Source organism: Halichoerus grypus, chromosome 5 (assembly GCF_964656455.1).
Source record: "Halichoerus grypus chromosome 5, mHalGry1.hap1.1, whole genome shotgun sequence".
NCBI lineage: Eukaryota > Metazoa > Chordata > Mammalia > Carnivora > Phocidae > Halichoerus > Halichoerus grypus.
Genome location: NC_135716.1, coordinates 60,240,033 through 60,265,807, shown reverse-complemented (window position 1 = coordinate 60,265,807; position 25,775 = coordinate 60,240,033). Strand labels below are relative to the sequence as shown.

Sequence of the window (25,775 nt, the reverse complement as noted above, 5' to 3'; positions counted from 1 at the left end):
TCAGACATCCTTTTCTCTCTTTCAGCACAAGAATTGTCTAGAAGTAAATTGCAGATAAATTTGATCTACATCTAATATTATTTTCAAAAATCTTGAGTAAAAGTTACGGAAATGAAAGAGAATTCTAGAAGTCCATTTTATGGCTGTTTCTAAAACCTGGCTTAAAAATACCTAGCTAGATAACATTTGGTTCTGGAAAGTTTTGCAATGAAACTATAAAGGGTGAAATCATATATTATTTACATTTTAATTTACATATATTTTCTAAGAAATTTATATATAGTTGATTTGGTTTGGGGTAGAGCTAGAGAATAAAAAGGAATAAAGTAATTTAGTTCTCGATTATTAATGAAATGTTTAAATGCTTCTTTCAATATACTGCTATAAACACAGAATTACTTATTCTACCACTCCTTTCCCCCAAACTCTCATGTACTTTTTCTTGATCACTTGATTTTATTTTTTTTAAGGGAGTGTTAATTCATATTCTTTCTATTCAAAGTGCAATTTGCTTAAAATTATAATTGCAACTCAATTGAAGAAAAGGTATCTTGAAATTCTAAGATTTCTTAAAATTAAACTTTGGGGTTTTGCTGGATTTATTTTTAACTTACAGGTATTGACCCTTTAACAATTGAGTTAAATTACACCGAGATAAAGATAATCTCCAGGTGGGAAGGAACAAATAAGGATATGAGCTTTCAATGTTTCCTGCTTTGCCTCTTTAAAGTGCAGCCCAAGCTGTGATATATAGATCACTTTTCCTAATGGCTGATCCTGCTGAAATTTGAAAGTACCACCACCGTCAAGTTCAGAGCAAGGGCTTGTTGAATTCTGTTTGTACTTCCCTAATCATAGGTAGGCATCTGATAAATAGGAAATGAATCTTTACCCCCAAAGACTCCATTCACCGAAGTTTTATCACAAATATGCACCAGAATACTTTGGATTCCAGAACCAAGTGCTCAAGTGACAAATTAAAAGTTGAGCTATAAATGGAAAAAAATGAGAGCAAGAGGGCATATAAACCATGCGATCTATTTGCCACTGCTGATCTCAAGATAAGTAGCCACCACTTCTTACAGGGCTCATTTAAAAACAAGCGTATGAAGAACTTAGATACAGAAGGTGGTAAACACTTTGTAAAGTGGCCCAAGGTGGGGCGCCTGGGTGGCTCAGTCGTTAGGCGTCTGTCTTCGGCTCAGGTCATGGTCCCAGGGTCCTGGGATCGAGCCCTGCATCGGGCTCCCCGCTCAGCGGGAAGCCTGCTTCTCCCTCTCCCACTCCCCCTGCTTGTGTTCCCTCTCTCGCTGTGTCTCTCTCTGCCAAATAAATAAATATTAAAAAAAATAATAATAAAGTGGCCCAAGGTGACAGTCTTTAGGTACCACTCCTGTGAAACGTGCACACACACAGGACTGCCCATCCGATCCCACTACTGAGGTAACAGGATTACTCACCATAAGAGGAAATTCCGTATGGCTGTCCCGGCTGTGGGTATGTGGCGTACGCTGTAGCTTGTTGCATTCCTGTGGTAAACTGTGTTTGCCCATATGCAGCCATAGTTTGTGAGGAAGGGGTAGGGAGAATATGTGGGTATGGTCTGCTATTTGTCAGAAATGACAGAAAATAGAAAGCCCATGCATTAGATGGAAACATGCAAGGTAACCGATTAACAACCATATCACAAATTGCAGTTAAAGACTGTCTCTTAAAGTATAACTTTCTAATCTAACTATACAAAGTACTGAAATACTTCAGTACCTCTTCTAGGTGACGCTCAAAATAAATTTGTGTAAACACACTGAAGTCTCTAGGAAATGCACTTTAGTTTAAATTAAGACGTAACACGTAGGCACAAAACATGACTTGAAATAAGGTAAAAGGCTACTAAGAAAAGTCATTTATTAAGAGAAAATACATCTTACTTGGAAGGATAAATCTGTGGTGGGGAGAACTGGTGAGTTGGTCTTGGGCTGAAGCTACTGCTCCCAATTGCTGGAAAAAAAAATAATGTACAATAATCATAGCAAAATACAAAATATGTCTAAAGCTTCAATCTATTTTTGAACTACAGGAAGACCATGAAATTGTAGATGTTCACCCTATTTGGCCTGAAAAAATTGGCACTTTCATATGCTCAAGCTAAGAGAAAGTTAAAATATATTGAACGACCTATGGGAACTGATTAAGGGATTTGTATTTTAAATTAACTCAGAAAGCAATCACCGTCATCTGAAATACCTGTCAGCAGCAGTACACGAGTACAAGGCGTCCTGGCTACCGTTTGAAGGACCTGCTCAAAGAGGCGGTGGGAGGGTGAGTTTGCAGGGCTGGGCGGGACCCCAAAAGGTCACCTGGCCTATTGTGTGTGCTCGGAACACACACACCTGAGACTGGATTACAGAGAAACCCCCGTCTCAGGTGAGTACAAATAGGACTGAGCCTCATTTGCCTGCATTGATTTAGCAACTTTTTTTTTAGTAAAAATGCATTCCTATAGCTCTCTTAAATTTCTCAAGTTGCAAGCTAAGCCTGTTTTTTCTTGCTCTGGGGCAGTGTTCCTGTGCCTTTCAGTTAAATGTGCTCAACTTCAGTTAATTCCGTAAAAAAGTTTTTTTGTTTAAAGACGTTATTCAAGCATTCAAGCAGAATTTCATCTCTTTTTAATCACACAGACTTTATTCAGTAGGTCTCAGAAAATGCACTGAAGTCTATCAAACATTCTTTTATACTCATTCTGAACTAGAACAAAAATCCATTTTTGTGAACATAAGGCACTAAAATTTATTTATTGTAAATAGGGACTATCTCTTTTATGTGTATATTACACACATTTATGTTTATATATTTATATATACACACAGCTATATGTGTTTCTATGTATTACATATAAATATATGTAAAATATATATAAAAGGATACTATATATATATATACACACATATATTCCCCCCCCCCGCCGCCCACAGACTCTTCCTATCCTCTACCTAGCTAAGATGCATATTCTTTGGGTACAATTATGAGATGTAATATGTTTATTTTCTTCTTCCACTAATAATCCTGGTGTTCAGAGGCTCTATTACTCATTAACTATACTGTGTATTAAAATCCTTCTATAAGGTTCCATGCACTCAAAGTTGTATACATTTTTCATGATGTCGCATCAGTACATTTATACTTCTCAAATGTAATTTTCTGTTTGTGTTTGGGAGAAGAGTGGTAGAGTCGGACCAGAATCTTAATCTATGAATAATCCTCTCCTTGTAAAGCAAGCAGGCCTAACCCAGCGACAGTAGAGTAGATCTAGATTAGTACGACTCTTGCACGCAAGCTGCCAGACTTCCACCACGTGGCTCTCAGTTTGGCAGAGCCGGGGTCCACATTAAAGCGAAGGCAGGCCAACTGGGCTGGTGTCCCCCCATCTGCGGGCACATGTTGAGTCACTGCTCTGTTCCAGGCTCTGAGCGAGATGTCACAGATGCAAACATGCATAGACAAGTTCTCTCTGTCACATGTGGGGAGGCCGACACACAAATAGCCATGAGGGGATTAGGTAAATATTGCAATTTATAGAAGGGAGGGATTAGTGAGAGAATACTTGGACAACAAGGACTACCACTTGCCCAGGTCATCCGTGATGACAACCTTTCCTACTCCCCTCTGCTAAGCCTGGAAAGAGGCCAAGGGCAAAAGAGATTTATCCAACAGAGTAGCTGGAGGAGTAATACCTTCCCTGGAAAATCACAGTTAAAAATAAGTTTAAAAAAAAAAAAAGAACAGAAACCCAGTGCAACCCGATGATGGAAGCCATAGAAATCCCTTTTATGCTTTTTCAGCTCTATCCCTGGGTTTTTGAAATTGTGAGTCAGGACCCATGAAAACATCATAAACTCAACTGCACAGGTTACACCCAGCAATTTTTTTTTTTTTTTTACAAACAGAATAACGGAATAGTATATATCAAGGTTATTACACAGGGTAAGGTGAGTTCCGTGAAGCTTTAAGATTATATGCATAGCATAGGTGTGTACACATAAAGAGATCTGGGAGGCTGCAGAGTGTGGTAATTAAGCATAGGTTCTGGAATCAGAATTTAATTTCGGCTGACACTAAAGTTCCAACTCCTCTGTTGTCTTGGTCAAGTTACCTGATCCCTCTAAACCTTGCTACGTTCCCCTGTATGATGGCAGTAATACTACCTACACCTCCCAGGATGGTTTGAGGACTAAATGGGATCGTTGATCGTTGTGAAGAGCACAATGTGTAGTGTTCATTAGCTCAGCTCTCCAGATTCCCACTATCTTTGCCCCCGAATTTGCCCTTCCTTCTGCATTTTTAATTCTACTCAATGGACAGCATCACCGTCTGTCCAGCAAAATACTTAAAAGCAGGATTCTTTGTTCCCATTGTACCTATGGGGCATAAAAATTAAGCAACACGTCCAAGCAATCAAATGGTAAAGCTGGTATTTGAACCCATGTCTGCCTGACTCTTTCCCTCAAAACATACTAGCTCCTGACCTCCTACATAGAATCTAAAAACCTCAAAATCATCTCCTTCCCTCCACCCCCATTTCATGAGTCTCGAGTCACCCATCCCAAATCCAGATATTGCCTGTTGAGCTGTCCCTCATCCTCCATCCCCAAGCCCCTGACCTGGCTCAGGTTCTCCTGAGCCTCAGCCACGTTCCCTGCACACCACCCATTAACCCACCACACACTACATCCATGGCCACCAAAGTGATCTTTCTTAAACAGAAACTTCATGTCCATTCTCCAACTTACCATCTCTCAACTGTGCTCACATTATGCCTAGGAAAAATTCCAAATTTCTTGGCAAGGTACACAAGGAGATGTAAGCATCTACCCTCCCTTGGGTTTAGTAATCAGTAGCCTCCCTGGACTCGAGGATTGCCCATACATGCCATGCATTTTCATGTTTGGCTCAGTGGCTCTTCATACCAGACCCTCTGCCTTGTGAGGCTGCCTTTCCTCTGCTTGACAAACACTTACTCCTCTGCTGGGACTAAAACATCATTTTCTCTTTAGGATAATGTCTTCTTTCTCTGTACTTTCTTGGAGTGTTGTAAACATTGGCAATGGAGCACTTCACCACACTGCGTTATAGTTAGCGTGTGTAGTGTATAGATGTTAGTTTCCTCTGCTAACCAGGAGCTTCTGGGGCCCAGGACCTCTTGCTCTCCTTTACGTGTGTGGTAAGTAATCAATAAACAATATTTGTTTAATTACAATGTGAGATTTAGGTCATAAGCAAAGGAGATTTTTTTTTAAACCCTGATGATATGAAGGGTGGTTAAATTATTTTAAGTCCTATGTAAAAATGTATAATAAACCTGATTTAGCTCTTCAGCAATATAATTGGGAGTGAATAGTATTCTTTATAAAATACATGTAAGAACCCATGATGCTGCCCAAATATCTTGCTACTAATTACCAATGTGCCCCTAAAATGATTAAATATTTAATGCCATATAATAAGCCATATCTTTTGGGATTTCCCTAAATCCAAACCTCTACAATTTTGTGTGGCCCAAAGTCAAAAATCTTCCATCTCATACCTCAAATACTTCTCCTCCTAATTGCCTAAACACCTTTAACTTTTTAAGCAATAATTTAGGAATTCAGATTAATTTTCATGAGACCAGAATAACCTAAAGCAAAAAAGAATGCTCCCAGATCATTCATCATTCATCAAGGTAAATAAAATGGTTATTTTACCATTAGTAAACTCCAAATTATGCATGCCAGAGCCTCGGGAACATATGGGCAACTAATACCTCTCTGCTTTAGCACATTTGTTTCCTATTATTCCATTCTTTCTCTTATTGCTAACATAGAAGTTAAAGAAGTTCCCCAAATCTTGTAGTAGGGAGGGAGGGGAGGACCCAAGCTTGAGAATCTACTGAGAAGGTCAATAGAAATCCCCAAAATAGCAGGTTCTCAGTTCACTGCTCCCATCTCGTGAATGTCAACATCACTCTGTTGGACAAGCAGGTCAAAAGCCTAAATGTTTTGACTCTTCTCTTTCCATTTTATCATAAATTCGGCCAGCTCTCCCTTCAGAATATGTCCTCTACCTGACAACTCACTGCTCTCATTTACTTCTCTGTTCCAATCACCAATGTGGTGGCCACCAGAGGATGGCAGTCAGGACAAACCCCCCCCCCCCCCCGACCTTGCCTCCTTCCCGCTCTTCTCTACTCTTTTCTCCTAATGGAATCCTTACACATTCAGTCCTGTCTCGGGGGCTCTTCTCAACACAGTCTTCTCTCTTCTGAGCCAGGGCAACATTGGTCTCCCTGTTTCTATTTATCCCCCTCTCCACTCTTCTCCCATAAAGCGTTTTCCACACAACAAATGGTGACCTCTTAAAAAAATACAGATCATGTCACAACTGCCCCCAACTCCAAGCCCCATTATCCTCCTTTACATTTAAATGAACCCAAACTTAAAAATACATACATACATACATAAACCCAAACTTATTCCCTCACTTCACTAAGATCTCTGCTCGTATGCTCACCCCTCAGAGAGGCCTTCCCTCTACAAGAGACCTCCATCCACTCTTCACTACATTATTTGATCTGCTTTCATTTTTTTGGTAGCCTACTTACTTACACTACCACTTACCTCTTTATTATCTTCTGTCCCACAGAATGAAAGCTCCATGAGGGCAGGGACCTGATCTACTTCATCACTGCTATATTCCCACTGCCTAGAACACTGCCTCGCATATAGTAGGAGCTCTATACAGAATTGTTGAATGAATGAGTCAGACCCCAAAAGTTACATCTTTTTAGGAACAATTAAAAGACAGAAGTCCTACTTGTCATACACGATATTTTTTTCTCCTCTAGAAGCATTCCTGTTCCTATTTCCAATTTTCAAATACCACCAGACATCAACATTGTATTATCAACTGGCACTTCCTGTAACAAATTAATAACAAATTTAGGCTTTGTGGAAATGGAAGAAACAGAAGGCAAAGACATTTTGCAATCCCTAAAAATATTATTTTCAACCCCAATTATTCTTAACATTTAGATCATTAAAATATTACTTTTCATTGGTAAACAATAAATGGGCAGAACATAATTAAATTTTAAAAACATAATAAACAGCCTTGTAATTTTCAATTCAGCAACATGCCTTTGAAAATCTACTGCTTTCCTCCAGTCTCCCCATACCAGGATACCTGGTGATTTTCCTAGAAAAGAAGGAGCCTCACTGCCTCCTTAATGCTTTAAGATGCTCAGATTCCTTGAAGGACAGAGGTGGAGACAGCTACTACCGATGTCAGAATGGCTCTGTTTCCTCTTTATTCTTGCTGTCTGTTTCATCAAGACACCCAAAATGGTTGGGATGTGAATTTTTAAGCCATCATGGAGAAGCAGAGTAGTGACCAGAGGTGAAGACCATTTTGGAGTAAATGCTTGGAGATTGCTTTCTCTTTCCCTTATAAGCCCTAAGTCCTGTTCATAGCTACCCCAGCAGGCCATGGCTTTTGCATCTTTACTCAAGGAAGACAGAAAGAAAGAAGGAACAAAAGAATTAAGGGAAAAGCTTTGTGTTTCCTATACCTGCCCCTGACTCCCCAGCTCACTCTCTCTCTCTCCGCTGTGCAACACGGAGAATCAATCTATGGAAAACAAGATCACCTATAGCTTCAGTCTCTTCACCAAACTATCCTTCCACCTTCAGCTAAGCCTTTTTTCAAGGACCCTGCTTCTCCTGCATATCTTTTTCAAGTAGAGCGTACTCGTGCTCTCAGATTCCAGATATTACAAAGACCTGAAAAACATAACCCCATTTCTGCTTCTTCAAAATTGTTGTTGTTTTGTTTTTTTCTCTCCCATTAAACCCTTCCTTGTCTAAGGTTTATGACAATTCTTTAACACTTTCATGAATGACCCACCTCCTAAACACTGTCTTGCATTTATCAAAACCTTTAGTATTTAACTGTGTCCCCTAACAAGTCTCAGCGTTATCTTGGATTATGCGTCCATCACTTCTCTCCTTCTGTCTAGGCCTCCACTCTGGCCTTCTACTCCAACCACTAAGCTCAAGACCGCATTATGGACTGTTCTTTCCCCCCATTCCACAGTCTTGCACCACAACAGCATCAACCAATTCATTTGTTTACTTAATGAACATTTACTGACCAGCATCCATGTGCTCAAATCCATGATGGCCACCAAGACTGTAAGTGTGAACAAGCCAAACAAAATCTCTGTTCTCATAGTGCTATGGTTTAGCAGGAAGAAAGACAATGAAAAGTAATTTTAAAAGTAGTGATGAAGGCTGAGGAAGGGAAGTATGGAGGACTAACTACAGAAGCATATGGTAGAGGCATCACTAGTTTTGAGATTAAGGGAAGACATCCTCTCCTGTCAGAATTTTCTTTCCCTTATTCCCATCTAACCTGTTCTCCAACCTTATTATAGATGCAGGACCCCTGACATCCTTACCTTCTCTCAATTTGTTATTCCTTACCTTTTTTAAAATACTTATCCCAGGAGGATACATGAATCATTTTTTTAAAACTCTTCTTACTGATACCCTCAATTCTCTTACTTCCATATTCTTCCATGCCTGACCTGGAAAACCCTTAACCCTGGATCAAGATAAATATCTTTTGACCTGGGCAGCAAAACCCTTGTAGAGAAAAATTGCTCTATGATAAAGGCTCCACATTCATAGTTCTACCTTTGTTTGGACTCTGGCTCTACTGTCAACCTTCCTTTACATTCCAAGCAGCCTCAGGCTTCCCAGTTCCTCGTGACATCTATTTCAATCTTCTCCATCTCTTCCAGCTTATAAGCCTATCACTATCCTCACTTTGAGTCACTTCAGAGGAAATGGTAGAAGCCTTCATTCATCCATCCATCCATCCATCCAACCATCCATCCATCCATCCATCCATCCAGTAAATATCTAAGTGCCTAATAAGCACCAGATACTCTTTCAGGTGTCAAGGAAACAAAACAAATCTCTGCCATCACAAGCTTACATTTTGGTGGGAGTGAAACACCAACAATAAACCTAATACACAAGTAAATGATACAGTTTGCAAAAGGCTGTGTTATTGGGGGGGGGTGTGTTTAGCATGTTAGAGAGGCTGGAACCCTACAGTGAGAGTTTTGCAACACTAAGTAGGATGGTCGGGGTGGCGGTGGGGGGTGCCTCGCAGAGAAGGGAGATGAGAGCCCAGACTGGAAGGTAGTGAGGGAGTCAGGCAGGTATACAGAGAGGTGCCCCAGGCAGAGGGACTGCCACTGCAAAGGTCTGGACTGGAAGCCTGTCCAGGATGTTGAAGGAATAGTGGGAAGGAGGCAATAGGTCCGATGGGGCTTGTGGCTACTGTAAGGACTCAGCATTTACTCAGAGATACGTGGGAGCTACTGGAGGGTTTGAGCAGAGGAATCAGGCAGGAATTCCCTTAACATATTGACTCCTCCTCCACTTCAAACTCATCTGTGTTCATTCCCAGTCCACTGTTCCTGATGTTTCTGTGGGAAAGTTATTCCTTTTCTAAGGCGATCCACTTCTGTTCAGGATTTAAGCCATTGCTGTACCGGCAGGCACCTCCCTGCATCGATTATCCCCATTTTATCTACTACCTTTAACCCCTACCTCTATAAAGTTGGTGTTGGCAGCCAAAACCACCCTGACCTTCTAAATGCCATCCTCAGCCTTATCTCCTGCTTTCTAATGGACTACCTTCTCTTCTCCTTTTACCACCTATGTACTTGAAAGACAGTTTTCTCCTCCCTGTCTCCACTTCCTCACCTTGTTAGTTAAATCACCCATTTCCTCACGGCACTTTATGAGCACATATATCTGCTAGGAACTGTATTGGAGAAAACAGAACTGGGGCATAGGGGCAAGTGGGCATGAGGGGAAGTAAAGCACCATCCACTGAAACTGCTGTAGGCTAAATCCACGGATGTTCCTCATTTAGATTTTATTTTGACATAACTTGACACTGCGGAAAAGTTGCAAAAATAGTAGAAAAACTTCCCAGATATCCTTTACCACAATTCTCTAAATGCTAACATCTTATTATATTAGCTTTATTCTCTATTCTCTTTTTCCCCTATAGATTTGTATATGCATACACATGTATAGCTCACTCTTTTTGGAACTGCAGGTAAGATGTCCCTTAACTATTACTTCGATGTATATTTCTTAAGAACAAGGAATTCCTTAAACCACAGGTTTTCAATACCAGGAAGAATAGCGAAGCAATACTATTATCTAGAGATACTTAAAAAAACTTATCTCTTCTCAGTATGTGACTTGGATAAACTTGCACTTCAAAATTACTACTTTTTAAAAGTATGACTGTTATACAAATACACTGTAAAACATTTTTGAAAAAAGGCAGAAGGAATAAAATTCAAATTATATTCCATCATCCAGAGAAAGCCACCACTAATTTTTATACACATACACAAAGACAAATATGCATACACATAAATGTTTAAAAACACATGGATTATACTGAGCATATTACTCTTTTGTAACCTGCTTTTCACTTAATATAGTTAACACTTGCTCATGCCATTAAGTTTTTTTTCCAAACTATTTTTAATAGCTGTATACCAATCTATCACATAGACAGCACTTCCTTGAAACCCTTCCTGCCTTTACTTCCAACTCAACTCTCTTCCTTCTTTCCCAGTTGAAAACCTGCATCTTCATTTTATTCCCTGCCTGTCTCTCTATATTGGTCTTCCCTGGATTCTGTCTTCAACTCTGTTAGAGCCCACTAGCTTTAACTCCCTGCACGTTCCCAAAATTTCCATTCCAGATCATTCCTGAACTTCAACATCTTCGAGTGGATGTTGCCTCCCATTCAACATGCCTTTCCCTCTCAGTCATGCTCCTCTTGCATTCCATCACCTTAACCTGTCTCTCTGCCTCACTTATCCCCTGTACTCACTGGTTACTATGCCATAAATTCGGCTTTGCAAATACACCTTAATCCACCATCTTTCCATAACATTGCCAGCACCTTACCTCAGGTCTTCATGATTTCTTGCCCAAATTAATGCAAAAAGACTTTATCTGGTCTCTCTACTTCAGTTCTCCAGCCCCTCTCCCTCCTGCTACAGTCAGGATTCTGTATGTGAATACGATCATGCAACCCCCTTCCTCTGATGCCTCCCACTGTACTCAGGATATAGAGCAAACATCATGTGGAACACAAATGCCTCTTTAGACTCTATCCTGACCCTGTCCGGCATGCCATCACCACTCACACTGTACACACCAGGAATGCTGAACCATTGGCAATTCCAAATTCCATGCCTCTGTGTCTTGGTCTCCTCCCATGGAATGTTCTATCTGTCCAACTTTCCCCTCCCCAGATCAATGTGTGCTTTATTCCTACTCATTTTTAAGGCTGAGTGCAGGCATCTCCTCCAGGAAACCTTTCCTTACCCCCTCCATCCCAACCCGGTCTCTATTGGGTCCCTTCCTGGGGAACCCTTCTTGGGGATCTTTGGCCTTCCCTCTGGAAATATCAAAGTGTAATATGATAGTCTGGTCATTTATTCACCCTACTAAGCCCCAAACCAGGGCCATTCTCATACACCTATTAATCTGTAATAGCACCAAGCACATTCTCTGGCATAAGTCGAATTCTAGTAAGACAAACTTTGTTAATGTGAAAGAGATCAAAACTAACTTAAGGACCGAAAGCTGCTTTATAAAGTCTAATTTAGATCTCTAGTTGACATGACAGTTACTTAGGAGGATGGTTTGGTTAAGTCTGCTTAAAGAGTATCAGAAGCCAAATTTTGCCTACCTAAATATGCGTAATTGGAAAAATCATACAAATGAGAGAAAAAGGGCAGGAGTCATTAACATAATAAAGATAATTTAGTTGAAGAAAAATGAAAAAAACCGCTTTTGATTTTATCTCTATAGGATATCAACATTTTCAGCAAATACTTCGTAACATTGATAAAAACAACAGAATTGCAGGTACAGGACTCTGAGTAAAGCTATAGTACAATTTTATACTACATACACACATGCATATACCCACAGAGAAAAACTTACATATATAAATAAACTAAGAAAAACCATGCTTGGTATTAATGTGAAAATCTAATATTTATTCCTTACCTGAACCTGAGAAATTGTCTAAAGACCCGTCTGCTGTTGTTGAAACTATTTCACTGCTGCTCATTGGCTCTGTTTTAACTACAAAAATAAACAACATATAGGATATATCCAATTAATAGTTATCTGTAAAGGCATGGTAGAGAAGTTATATTCAAAATAGTCACATGAAAATCATTTTAAAAAGCAGTCTTTTAGTATTTGAATATAATTCAGATTAATATTTGTAATAGAATTTTAAAAAAGACATACACATTAACTATTTAATCCCTAAGGAAACAATCCATTGTAACAAGCTATCCTTCAAAAGAAACACTTTAAAAGTAGTTAAATTCATTACCTTACGTATTAATTGAATTGCTTATTAACAAATAATTTAAATTTTAAAATTTATATGATGAGGATGTGAGGGTATTTCCTTGGTTATGTAGCCATTTAGCCCAACAGAGCCAAAACGGTAGAATAAAAAGACTTGAAGTAGGAAATAACACTGGTAGATTTTCATCATGCTTAGGGACAGGCAGACGCAATTGCGTGCGTGCGTGTGTGCAAATGCGCACGCACACGTGCACTCTCTTGGTTATCCAATATGGCTGTAAAACAGAGTACTCAATTTAATGGATCATTATTACCACTCAGCCATATCTGGCTGCCAATATGTCAATATCTGATGTACACTTAGTACAAAACCACACTAAGTGTAAATGAAGCAGAAATTAAGTTTTTCATTCCAAAATAAAACCAATAGCAGATAGTTTGTGGGAAACATTTTGATCTTTAGTAAAGTCCTTTGTAGCTGTACAATAAAAACATTTAGATTTATGCTATAGATTCATGATAGCAACCCAATCCATTGATATAGTGATGGTATTATTGACCCCTATTAAGCAGATAAGCCAGACCACCTCAGAACGTTTGCCTTTTCCCCTAGACTTAGGTGTTTTGTTTTGTTTTGTTTTTTTAATGAAGAGATAGCATTATTGTTCTTAGAAACAACTGGCGAAGTGCTACCATTGGAATTTGTGGCCCACTTTGTAGAAGTTATATATTCCCACTAATGGGTTTTCAGAAAGAATGCAATAATATCTCAGAGGCTACTTAAAAATCAGTAACATGTTTTCCAAAACAAAGGTCCTACCAAGAGAATATTTGGGGTGGCTTCTCTCACAAGTAAGTACATTCTGAAATGGGAAAGAATGATGGAGAAAATGCAGCTTTTCCTTCTCTCAACATTGCCAATCTCTTATAAATATCAGGCAAAGAACAGATTCACCCTCCTTGACCTTTGAATCTTTTACTAATGCATAATGAGTTTTCAAATAGACATTATAAATAGTTGCAGCAGATAGTCACTTCCAAAAAATTAATTATTTAGACTGCTTCTAAACAAAGTTGAAAAATAAAGCCAGTGAGTCTAATGGGAATCACTCCAAGTGATTGTTTTAATGTAGACCAAACAATAGTGTAACTGAAGTTTTCACTTTCCACCAGTTGTTTGGGGTTAGAAGTCTCAGTTCATGCTAATAAATTCTGACATAAGCCTGTATTTCCCTTTTCTCTTCACACCTCCAGGCAATCTAACTGTCTTGCTCTTTGTAACCATTATACTGCCATAGGTGGCGGAAAGCGCGTCCTCCCCTGCTGGTGCACAGCTCCAAAGTATCCTACCCAGTTGTCCACATCCTATCCATCCTTCCTGAAAGAACTCATAAATGCCCTGTACCTGTAAAGCAATAGCTCTATTTTACTCTGTACTAGACAGATTACCACAGGGATCTGAACTCAGAATCAAATAGCATACGCTGATCAAAGATGAGAATCAGGCTCAAGGAGAAGTAGTCATGTAAAGTGCCTACTATTGTCAGACTATAGACATTATGATTAATCCTTTTAAATCATTCTCTAAGTAGGTCTCAGAGTACAACTCACAAACTCCCTAGTTGGGTACTGTCTTCTTGTTTCACATGCAAAAATGGAAACCAAAGGGATTAGCAAAATTGCCCAAAGTCACAAGTGGCAGAAATGGGAATTAATTTTGGATGTTTTCAATTCTAAGTCTTGAAGAAATGACAACACATGGCACTTCCCAATAATTAGCACTACTCTACAACAGAGCAAGGAAACTAAGGCACAGTGCCACACACTGTGGATATAGAAGGAAGTAAAACCCCAGCAGTCCACACCCTCCTCTAGAGTGTTAACACTTCCAGGCTAGTGCACTCACAGGACGATCTCAAGTAGAAGCTCCATGTCCACTTGCTTGAGAAAATGGTGAAGAAGAAATTTTCCAGTGTACAAGGTATTAGCCCAGATTACTTCCAAGTCTTTGCCAAATCTAAGATCTATGATTCTGTAGATTGGACTATAAAATTACTTGGTGAAAGCTTGACTATTCCAAAACCACTCCTACTCTTGTACCCCGCCCCCCCCCAAAGACTTACTCTAGCTATTCTCCATATTATTAGTTTGATCGAATATAGCTTTCACTCCCAGGAGACATATTCAATTATACTTGAAATTCCATTAAAAGTAGGAAGGAAAGGAAGAGGGTAATTTTTCTTTTAGGCCCCAAGTACATTGCCTTTTGTCATTGTTCAAATATACCCATCTATACTCTAAGGAATGAAGACTCCCGTTTCCTAATGAACCCAATTTTTTAAAAGGCTCTGTTAAAGAGGATACACATAAAGTAACTACCAGGATAGTCATGATTTTATCAGGTACTGGAATTGAATACTTTGATCACCAGGACCTGATGCTAAAGAGACTGGAGATTTATTGTGATGTAAAATAGTTTGAGTGAAAGCCAAATGAGGGGAGACCACTTCTGGTGTTGTTGCCAAGCATACCCCCACCAGAAAGTTAAAAAGACAAGACTGATCTCCAGCTACCAAACTATCCATCTTCACTACCACTATCACATTTAAAAATATGCCATAGATGATATCATAGAGCACTTCTCCAAGGCTTCCAGTTTAAAACACCACATCCTGAATTTTTTTTTTTCCAGTCTTAGAGATTTAAGGTACTGTCACATCTGAGAACAATGATCCCATCTAAGACACTTATCTGAAAAGAAAAATCTATGAAGCATCTGTTCTCTTCTAAATAACTAAACAATTCTCGGGGCGCCTGGGTGGCTCAGTTAAGCAGCCAACTCTTGGTTTCAACTCAGGTCATGATCTCAAGAGTCCTGGGATCCAGCCCTGCGTCAGGCTCGACACTCAGCAGGGAGTCTGCTTGAGGATTCTCTCCCTCTCCTTCGGCCCCTCCACCCATTTGTGCGCATGCTCTTTCTCTCTCTCTTTCGCTTGCTCTAAAATAAATAAATAAATCTTTAAAAATAAATAAATAACTGTACAATTCTTTTATCTCCACTGTACTTTTTCTTTCATTACAGGATTTCAGTCTATTAGAAAACAGCAACTTTTATTCTCTTTTGCCCCCACTTAAGAATTTCTCTTTACCCTCTAAGTCTTCAATCTTCCATCTGATACTTTAAGGACCTACTCATCTCTAAAAATATTCAGAAACTCTCTTTTGCCTCTTTAATCTCCACAATCCCCCCCAACTCCTTTGCTCAGCCATGTACTCTAGGCCCGCACTACACAGGGCAACTTGCTACCCTCCATGGGTGCCACAAACTCCCATCTATCAACACCTTTGAACCTTGGTTCTAGAGTCAAAGACTCCAGTTATCTGCTATATGACTTTATAAAAGTTATTTGATCTCTGACCTTAATTATCTCATGTACAAATTTTTTTAAATGATAGCTAGATTACAGGAATGCAGGAAGGATTTGTAAAAATTTATACAAAGTACCTGGTATAAAGTAGGAGCAGAAACTATATCTATCATCATCATTAGTAGTAGCAGGATTCTCCTACACTGAATGCCTTTCTCCTGGGGACTAGTACCAGAGAGCAATATCAAATAAAGATTGTTAGAAGTATCAGCTTTGGAATTATCAATTGAATTTCAATCTAGCTTTGCTATTCACAGCACAAATCTGGAAAAGTTATTCAATTTCTGTGTGTCTCAGCTTCCTCATCTGTTAAATGGGGATAACATATCATGCAAGGATAAAAAAAAAAAGAAGAGGAATGCTTAGAAATCATTGAGCACTGTCCAGTGGTTTACAAATCATTAACCCAGTCCAAAGGCCACACTTTTATAGTCACTTTATCATTATAGGTCTCTTTAAGAGACATCGAAGTCTTATGGGATAAAATCTATTATAAACTTTACATTAAAGTTAAACTTGTCCTTCGAAAAGTAAATTAAAAATATAAAGTCAAGCGACTTACCTAAGATCTAACATGAGGCCATTTTACTCAGGACAGCCAATATCAAACCAAGATAACTTGAACGTAACTTAAGAATACAGGATTAATCATGATTATATAAGAAAACTATAATTATACGGTAGTCCCCCTTCATCTGTGGAAGATATGTTCCAAGTCCCCCAGTGGATGCCTGAAACCATGGATAGTACCAAATCTTACCCATACTATGCTTTTTCCTATACATACACACCTATGATAAAGTTTAATTTATAAATTAGGCACAGTAAGATTAGCAACAATAAAATAGAAAAATTATACTGTAATAAAAGTTATGTGAACATGGTCTCTCAAAATATTTTATTGTACTGAACTAACCCTCCTTCTGATGATGTGAGATGATCAAATGCATACAGGATGAGATGAAGTGAGGTAAAGGATGTAGGCATTGTGACATAGTGTTTGGCTGTTATTGACCTTCCGGCGATATGTCAGAAGGAGGACTATCTACTTCTAGACTGCATTTCACTAGAACCATGGAAAGCAAAACTGCAGATAAGGGAGTACTACTGTACTTGTCACTACGATCTGTGTATATTCCATCTGAAGATACAGGCTAGCAGGAGGATCATGATGTACATGGCAAGTGAGACTGAGGATCCCAGGAGAAAATGGCCTCTCTCTCTAGTACTGTGTAGGGGGAATATACTGTAACTGGCCCATGGAAAAGATAAGTCGGTATTCCTTCACCATAAATTTAAGTGGAGACGCATCTATCCGACCATTGGAGCTTGGTGACATTAGCTCTCAAGATCATCCAACTAACCCATTACAGTATGACTCTGTGCTCATCAAGCAACTTCTGGTTGCACTTTAAATGTTGTAGTCATATAAACAGCCTCAAGAAAGATGATGGGCTGATCAGAGGAGACACGTGTTAAATCCATTTGGTTAATTTTTTACCATAAATTAAGAGAGCAGTTAAAGGGAGTTCACTACCAAAGGACAGCTCTGCCTGCTGGAGTAGGAGCCAGCCTTTGTGTTATGAAGAATCTGCCCAGGATTGCACAGTGAAGGCATCAGCCCAGGTGAACAGCAGGTCCTCCCCCAGCAGTATCTAAGCTTATTTTGTAACTTTTTTTTCAAACTATAATAGCACAGCTTGTCTTCACTTGACATACACTTGGTCTTCCTTTCTATTTTGTTTCCTACTATAATGATCAAGAGCATGAAAAATCCAGTCCTTCATCTCTTGAGAGATCTCAAGATCTCAATGAGATTTGCCTTCATTCCATTTTGGTTATTAAATGATTCAGCTACACCACTGCCTAGAATTGTATGACCTCCAAGAATTGTCACATTTTTTTCATTTGCTCACTTATACTAGACTTGCTCATCAAAACATCGTGTCTTTCCAACTTCACTGGCCCAGTCTGGAACCCAGAGCTTCCACTTTAGAGTCCTGGGTCATCTCGTTTTTCCAAGCATCTTTTTTGCCAGGCTCTAATCCTAGCACTGGCAAGCCCTTGCTGTTCACTCTTCAACTGCTGTTCTGGATGGTTGAGCACGGGCGAGGAGGCCACAATATGCATGCTGACCAAATTTGTTAAAATTTATGCTTTCCATGTTCTTGTGAGTCATCTTGTTGCTCGACAATCTCCCTTTTCCATTTCTTGTACCTGAGACAGTTTCTATGGAGTCTTTTCCACTTTCTTCAAGCCCCTAGTCCTCACCTCATTCCCCATTCTCTTCAGCACATGCCCTAACCAACATTTCATAAAGAATGTTGAAGCTACATTAGATCTTTCAATGATCTTCCTGCAACATCTCCCAGTTTCCTACTGGTTAATCTCAATGGAGGTTTCCTTTCCTGTAGTAGGATTTAACCTTTTAAACCTTTATTCTTGGTTCCACTTTCATACCTCCTTTGCAACAAAACTCCATTATTTGATCTCCCAGAATCCTCAATAATTCCATCTCAAGAGGCTACTTCTCTTCTACTGACAAAGACAGATATCACCGCCTGCCTGTCAGAATGGCTAGAATCAAAAAGACAAATAACAAGTGTTGGCAAGGATATGGAGAAAAGGGAACCCTCATGCACCGTTGGTAGGAATGTAAATTGGTGTAGCCACTGTGGAAAACAATACGGGAGTTCCTCAAAAAGTTAAAAATAGAAATACCATATGGTCCAGTAATTCCACATGTGGGTATTTATCCAAAGGACACAAAAACACTAAATTGAAAAGATATATGGTACCCCTATGATTATTGCAGCATTATTTATAATAGCCAAGATATGGAAGCAACCCAAGTGTCCATGGATAGATGAATAAAGAAGATGGGATATATGTGTATACATACATATATATATACATGTGTAAATACATACCTAACATATATACATATATGTACTTATGTGCAGGTTCTTGTAAAGCTTCTCACAGGACACATGTGGTTATGTTATTTTGAACAAAGTACTCTCTGGAGAAGACACATAGCATAAAATAGCATCTGCCATTGGAATTTTGTTTATTAAAAGAGGACTCTGCTTGGAGCCTTCAAAAATTACATGGATTTAATAATAATTCATGGGGCATAACCACTCAAAGGCAAATATTAGCTACTGCTATAAATAGGCCTTAAAAGAACTCTTTTAAAAGCTATACTGCACAAGACTATGCTGTATAGATAATATAAACTTGTGGGACTATATATGTGTGTGTGTGTGTGTGTGTATACACTATTCAGCCATAAAAAAAAAAAGATGAGATCTTGCCATTTGCGACAACGTGGATGGACCCAGAGTATTATGCTAAGTAAAATAAGTCAGACAGAGAAAGACAAATACCATATGATTTCACTTATATGTGGAATCTAAAAAACAAAACAAACGAACAAACAAAAAGCAGAAACAGACCTGTAAATGCAGAGAATAAACTGATCGTTGCCAGAAGGGAGGAGAGTAGGGGCATGCACAAAATGGATGAGGGGATTAGGAAATGAAGGCTTCCCATTGTGAATAAATGAGTTAGAGGAATAAAATGCCCAGCATAGGGAATAGTCAATGGTATTGTAATAGTGCTGTGTGGTGAGAGATGGTTGCTACACCTGTGGTGAGCATAGCATATAATGGGACTTGTCAAGTCACTATGCTGTACACCTGAAACTCATTGTAACATTGTGTGTCAGGTATACTTTAATTAAAAAGGCAGGTTTCCCTGAATATTTAAAAGTCTGTTCTCGACCATGATACTTTTCTCCCTTCTTTCGTCACCAAGTTTCCTAAAAATTTGCCTTGAAATCTGGATCATCTATTCTCTCTTTAGTCTTTTCCCTCATCCCTTTATAGCTGCTATTTCACTAAAAGGACTTTCTTAATTGCCCACGTCAAACTTTTTCCAATCCTGGTTTTCCTTAATTCTTTTACAGAATGGGCCTTCCTCTGATTCTCTTCTTATCATTGACCCAATACAACACAGTGACATTCCCCCTCTCCCCTTAGATCTATCTCCTTTCTCTGGATTTTCTTCCCTTTGCTTATTCTGTTTTTTTGTTTTTGTTTTTGTTTTTGTTTAATTCTATGCCATTCTTACCTGTCTGAATGCTGCTCTAGTCTTTCCTTGCCAGAGGTTTAAAAATCATCTTCATGTAGAGAACTCCCAAATCTCTATCTTACCAGCACATCTTTTTCGTGGGAATCAATCCCCACATCCCAATTACACAATGCCCTTGCCTGGATCAGGGTTGAACTCAACCTACTCTAACATAAAATCTTCATTTTATACCTCTGTAATGGTCATGTCACTTAGAAAGTTTCCTCTTCACCCCAAGTTCTCTTAGATCCCCTCTCCTCACACCCTATTGCCAGGTCTACAATTTCTACCACTCTAATCTTTCCCAACCATCTTCTTTCTAAATCACAGCCACTATCCTGATTACTTTATATCTCTTCTCTCGTAAAAGTTGGCAATTGGCCTTTCTACTTTAAGCAGATGCTGATCTCTCCATAGCTTAGATTTGAGTGAGTCGCTCTTTGCTCTGAGGTCTTCAGCTCTCCATGCTCTCCTGAATTAAGCTATTAAGTTACATCCCTTTATCATGTTTTTAAGCCTCCCCCCCACACACTCTAACACCAAGACGTTTGCTTTTTTCTTTTTTTTTTTTTTTGCTTTACTTCCCTAATTATATAATAACTAGTAGCTTACAAGAACACAAAGTATTACAAAATACACGGTCACATCTAATTGTCCTAACTTTTCTGTGTGACAATATTATCCCATTTTACAGACCATGAATCATGACTGTATATATTCAACATTTAAACCAAACTAGTTTAAACGGAGATGCTTAATGCGTAATGCATCCCCAAACCCATGGTTTTGCTAATGCCTTTCCCTCTGGCAAAATTTCCATCTGACTAAATCTCACAGTTCTTTCCAGGTTCAATCAAAGTTGCATCTGCTTTGCTAAGTCTTGCTTGACCTACTACTCAGGACTGATTTTTCTTTTCCTTGAGCTACTAAATCTGAGTTTGTACCTCCTTTAGAAAACACATCCTATTCTACCTCATTTTACATTTCAGTCTTATCCATTTTAATACGTTATAAATCTCTTTACGGTAGGAACTATATCTTTTTATATCCCTGCAGAACTTAGCACAACGCCTGACACATAGTTGAAACTCAATATTCATTGAGAGAACAAATAAAGGTAAAAATGTACAAATGACTTACAACTGACTTTATACTGCTAGGCACATTGCATAGAGCAATTAACAATAATCCTGGGTATGTTCAAAAGTAAGATGACATTTTATTCCTCCCAAATTACCACTCAGTCAATTTACGGGCAGGTTCTTGTAAAGCCTCTCACAGGACATATTGTTACATTATTTTGAACAAAGTACTCTTTGGAGAAGACACATTAACATAAAATAGTGTCTACCACTGGAATTTTTGTTTGTTAAAAAAGGACTGGGCTTGGATCCTTCAAAAGAGAGGTAAAGTACCTGGATTTAATAATAATGCATGGGGCATAACCATTCAAAGGCAAATATTAGCTACTGCTATAAATAGACCTTAAAAGAACTTTTAAAAGCTACACTGCACAAGACTATGCTGTTTAGATAACAAATATAAACTTGTGGGACAAAATAAAAGCACAGCCACCATAATATTATGTTACAATTTGGATTCAATGGCAGTATCACTCATGGATTTAATGAGTACTCCTTCTCAAACCATTAGTTAGAAGTGGAAATGTAGGTTTTTGAAAACTGTGTCAAATGACTGAAAAAGTGGCATCAAGGGATACCAAATGCCTATGTGAAAAGAATGAATAAAATGATTACGTGAAATATGAAAGTGGAAAACAGCAATAGTCCTAAATTTATATATTTTATGTGACACTTTTTAAAGACATAGAATTCAATTAATAAATATTGTAAGTAGCCACTTAACCATTTCTTCTTTATCTAAAAATGTATATATCCATGAAGCAAATGTGTTTCTTTGGGTAGTTCCCATTTGAGAAATGAGGCATTCCTTTATATGTGTATATTGGCCCTGGAGGAGGATTATTATCCCTCCAAAATTTTAAAGTTAGAGCCATCCATCCTCTTTTGCCTAAAAGAGGGTAGAAAAATATCAGTTTTTCAAAATATCACACCTTTCATAACCTTATGAAAAACAAAGCAACACGTATAGACTAAACTTAGAACCGGAATGTATACAGGGCCCACAAGAACTGTTAGTCAATTTCAGAACTTGTTAGTCACAGAAGCGTAGCGTGTGTACCGTATTGGGGCAGCACCATGCAATGGCTTCTGGAGAGGTCTCGACTAGTTGACTCTCTTTGGTAAAAGAAATGCCCCATGGTAGATGACGACGGCTCCTTTGAAAGGTCTCGAGACTTCACTTTCCTTTCCTGTGACTCTCATTCTTGCCACACTAGCTCAGATCCTGGACACATAAAATCTGGGCAGACTACACGAGCCTCCGTATGTGTCCATCTCTCCCCCATTCCAGTCTCTCCTTGCAATTGCTGCCAGATTAATACCTAAAACACTTTCACCATATCAAGCCCTTGCTCAGAATATTCCATGGCTTCTCTGCTGGCTTCAGGATGAAGTCCAAATTCCTCAGTCTAATGTTCGGAGTCCTCCACAGTTTGGCTCCAGCTGATCCTTCCAACCTTATCTCCTATCAATTCCTTCTTCAGCTAAACTAGTCTCCTCACAGTCTCCCAAACTATCCTACCTTTGTTCAGATTGGTCCCTCATTTAGAATGCATTCCATCTCTTCTCAACCTATTCAAATTCTACCCATTTCCCAACACTCAGCTCAGATTCCATCTCCTTCTTGAAGCCTGGCCAGACCTCCACAAGCTGAAGAGCTCTTTTTCCAAACTCTGAGAGCACTTTTGTTTGGATCAGTGGCTCCTAACCTTCTTGAGAATGAAGCCCTCTTTTTTTTTTTAATTTTATTATGTTATGTTAATCACCGTACATTACATCATTAGTTTTTGATGTGGTGTTCCATGATTCATTGTTTGTGTATAACACCCAGTGCTCCATGCAGAACGTGCCCTCCTTAATACCCATCACCGGGCCATCCCATCCCCCTACCCCCCTCCCCTCTAGAACCCTCAGCTTGTTTCTCAGAGTCCATAGTCTCTCATGGTTTGTCTCCCCCTCCGATGTCCCCCCCTTCATTCTTTCCCTCCTGCTATCTTCTTCTTCTTCTTCTTCTTTTTTTTTTTTTTTTTAACATATAATGTATTATTTGTTTCAGAGGTACAGGTCTGTGAATTGTGTAAGACTGTTGAATCACAGACATGAAGCCCTCTTTCTAACACTGAAATATTTCAGAACACAAATGACAGACTGCTTCTAATCTGCTGACTGAGAAAGTGCATAATGACAAAAACTTACTGTGAAATTTCAGACATGAAAATGTGTGTTTTAATGAAGGTAACAGAATGTCCCCATGTGACAAAGAGTTAAACATATATGTGGCCTGCTAATTTCCTCCTCCTACAAACAAAGCTTTTTGCACAAAAGCATTTGCTGACCTCAATACTAGCTCTACAACTCCTGGGGATCTCTAAGCCACATGTGGAAAATTCCACCTTCATAATTCAACTGACGTAATAGGACCTTTGAGTTTGGGCTCAATTTTCAAAAAGTCTGGTCTCCCCCAACCAGACTGTGAGTTCCTTAAGACAGCAGCAGTGTCACATACTTCTTTGTATTTCTGCTAGATTCTGGAATAGTTCTTTGTACAAAAACAAAACAAACAAACAAAACCCCCCAAAAACAAAAAAAAACAAATGTTTCCTTCCTAGGACACATTAAGTATTGTAGGTTCACTTTTTTTACCAATATTTTATTATAACATCTTTCATACATATAGAAAAGTTAAGGGGCACCTGGGTGGCTCAGTTGGTTAAGCGTCTGCCTTTGGTTTGGGTCATGGTCCCGGGGTCCCAGGATCGAGTCCTGGGATCCAGCCCCATGTCCTGCTCCCTGCTGGGCAGGGAGTATGCTTCTCCCTCTCCCTCTGCTCATCCCCCTGCTCATGCTCTCTCGTTCACTCGCGCTCTCAAGTAAGTAAAATCTTAAAAAAAAAAAAAAGAAGTATACAGGGAAGAGCCATAAACCAACCACCTAAATCTCACAATTAACATTAAAATATTTACTTTTCCCTATCTATTTCTTATAAAACCATCTTATTTTTCATGCATTTCAAAATAAGCTGCATAAACAATATATATTCCTTTAATACTTCACCATTCACATCATTAACTAGAGTTCATGTTTGTTTCTGGTTCTTTCTGTTAATTAAGATGTATATATAACTAAGTATGCAACCTTAAATGTGCCATTTAATGACTTTTAACAGATACCTACATTTAGATTCCAAAGAGGGATCTAACTATTTTTAGCTTGTTATAATAATGGAAGCATGGCACAATGGTATGAAAAGATTGCTCTAATATTAAGAATTAAGGTAGTAATATTCTCAATTTATGACATAGGCGATATTTAGAATTTTAGAATGGAAAAGGAATACTTTAAATAGAAGTTTATGATTATTGAGCACGTACTATATGTCGAGAATTGTGTTAAGGACTTTACAAACAATAGTTCCTTTGTTCCTCATGGCAAATTTTGAAATATTTATTATAATTGTCACATTTCGAAGATGAGGAAACTGCAGCTTAAAGGTGTTTAAAAAGTAGCCTAAGGTCATATAGCTAGTTTTAAATTTTTTTTTTTTATTACCATCTTTCATGAAGCCTTTAAAAAGTGAAAAGTCAAACATTTCCTAACTAGGGCTTTATCATCCTTAATCATTGCTCTGATGGAAATCTGAACAATCAGCAAACCGAACAGCCATAGGAAAAGTCCCAGAATACCAGGGCACTGAATAAAAATGTATCAGTGTATGTTGCAAATTAGCGGATGGTAAAATAAACTAGTGAATGAAGATTAGAAGCAGATGAGCTGGCTCAGACTCAGAACCTCAATCATATCAATCTGGAAAAATGGTGTACTTGCCTAAAATGTAATCAACCTACCAAATTTACATCTCAGATCATGCTTTTCCCCCATATTTTCCCATTCTTCACCAATTTGCAGGAGTTCCCAGACATAAATCCTACCCTTACTATATATTAACTGAGCAAGTACTTACTGAGTAGCCCAGGTACTCAGAGAACGTGTAGCAGCCATTACACAATGTGAAGGACCTCAGAGGAGGAGAAAATATCCTCCTCCTCCCGTGGAGACACAGTAGCCAGTCCCAGCAGGTTTTTTAAATATAACATTTCTAATTATTTAATAATAGCTGCTATTTTTTGAGCATGTAGTAGATGCTAGTGACTGTGCTTAGTATTTTAATTTTTTTTTTTTTAAGACTTACTTATTTGAGAGAGAGAAAGAGCACGAGTGGGAGGGACAGAGAGAGAGGAAGAGAGAATCCTCAAACAGACTCCCTGCTGAGCGTGGAGCCCAACGCAGGGCTCCATCCCAGGACTCGGAGATCATGACCTGAGCCAAAACCAAGAGTCAGACGCTCAACTGACTGCATCACCCAGGCACCGCAATGCTCAGTATTTTAAATAGACATTGCCATAATACCATGATAAAACTGCAATCTCCATTTTCTAATGGAGAAAGCAAGGTTCAGAGATCATAGATGATGATGATCATGGTAATAATAATAATAATAATAATAATCAATGACTATTAAGCACTTCCTAGGAGTCACATTGTGTTCTAAGTGTTTTACCAATTCATGTAACCATCCTTGCAATCCTACAGGTATGTAC

General features: G+C 38.8%; 1 protein-coding gene across 1 annotated transcript in view; it reads right to left on the bottom strand.

Annotated features, from left to right (window-relative positions):
• Positions 1 to 25,775, bottom strand: part of EYA1 (EYA transcriptional coactivator and phosphatase 1) — a 168,323-nt gene that overhangs the window by 125,422 nt on the left and 17,126 nt on the right. The window contains exons 4-6 of the mRNA XM_078072305.1: positions 12,159 to 12,236; positions 1,929 to 1,998; positions 1,461 to 1,606 (exon numbers count right to left, since the gene is read on the bottom strand). Of these exons, the coding sequence (XP_077928431.1) occupies positions 1,461 to 1,606; positions 1,929 to 1,998; positions 12,159 to 12,236 (294 nt within the window). The remainder of the gene's footprint in view (positions 1 to 1,460; positions 1,607 to 1,928; positions 1,999 to 12,158; positions 12,237 to 25,775) is intronic.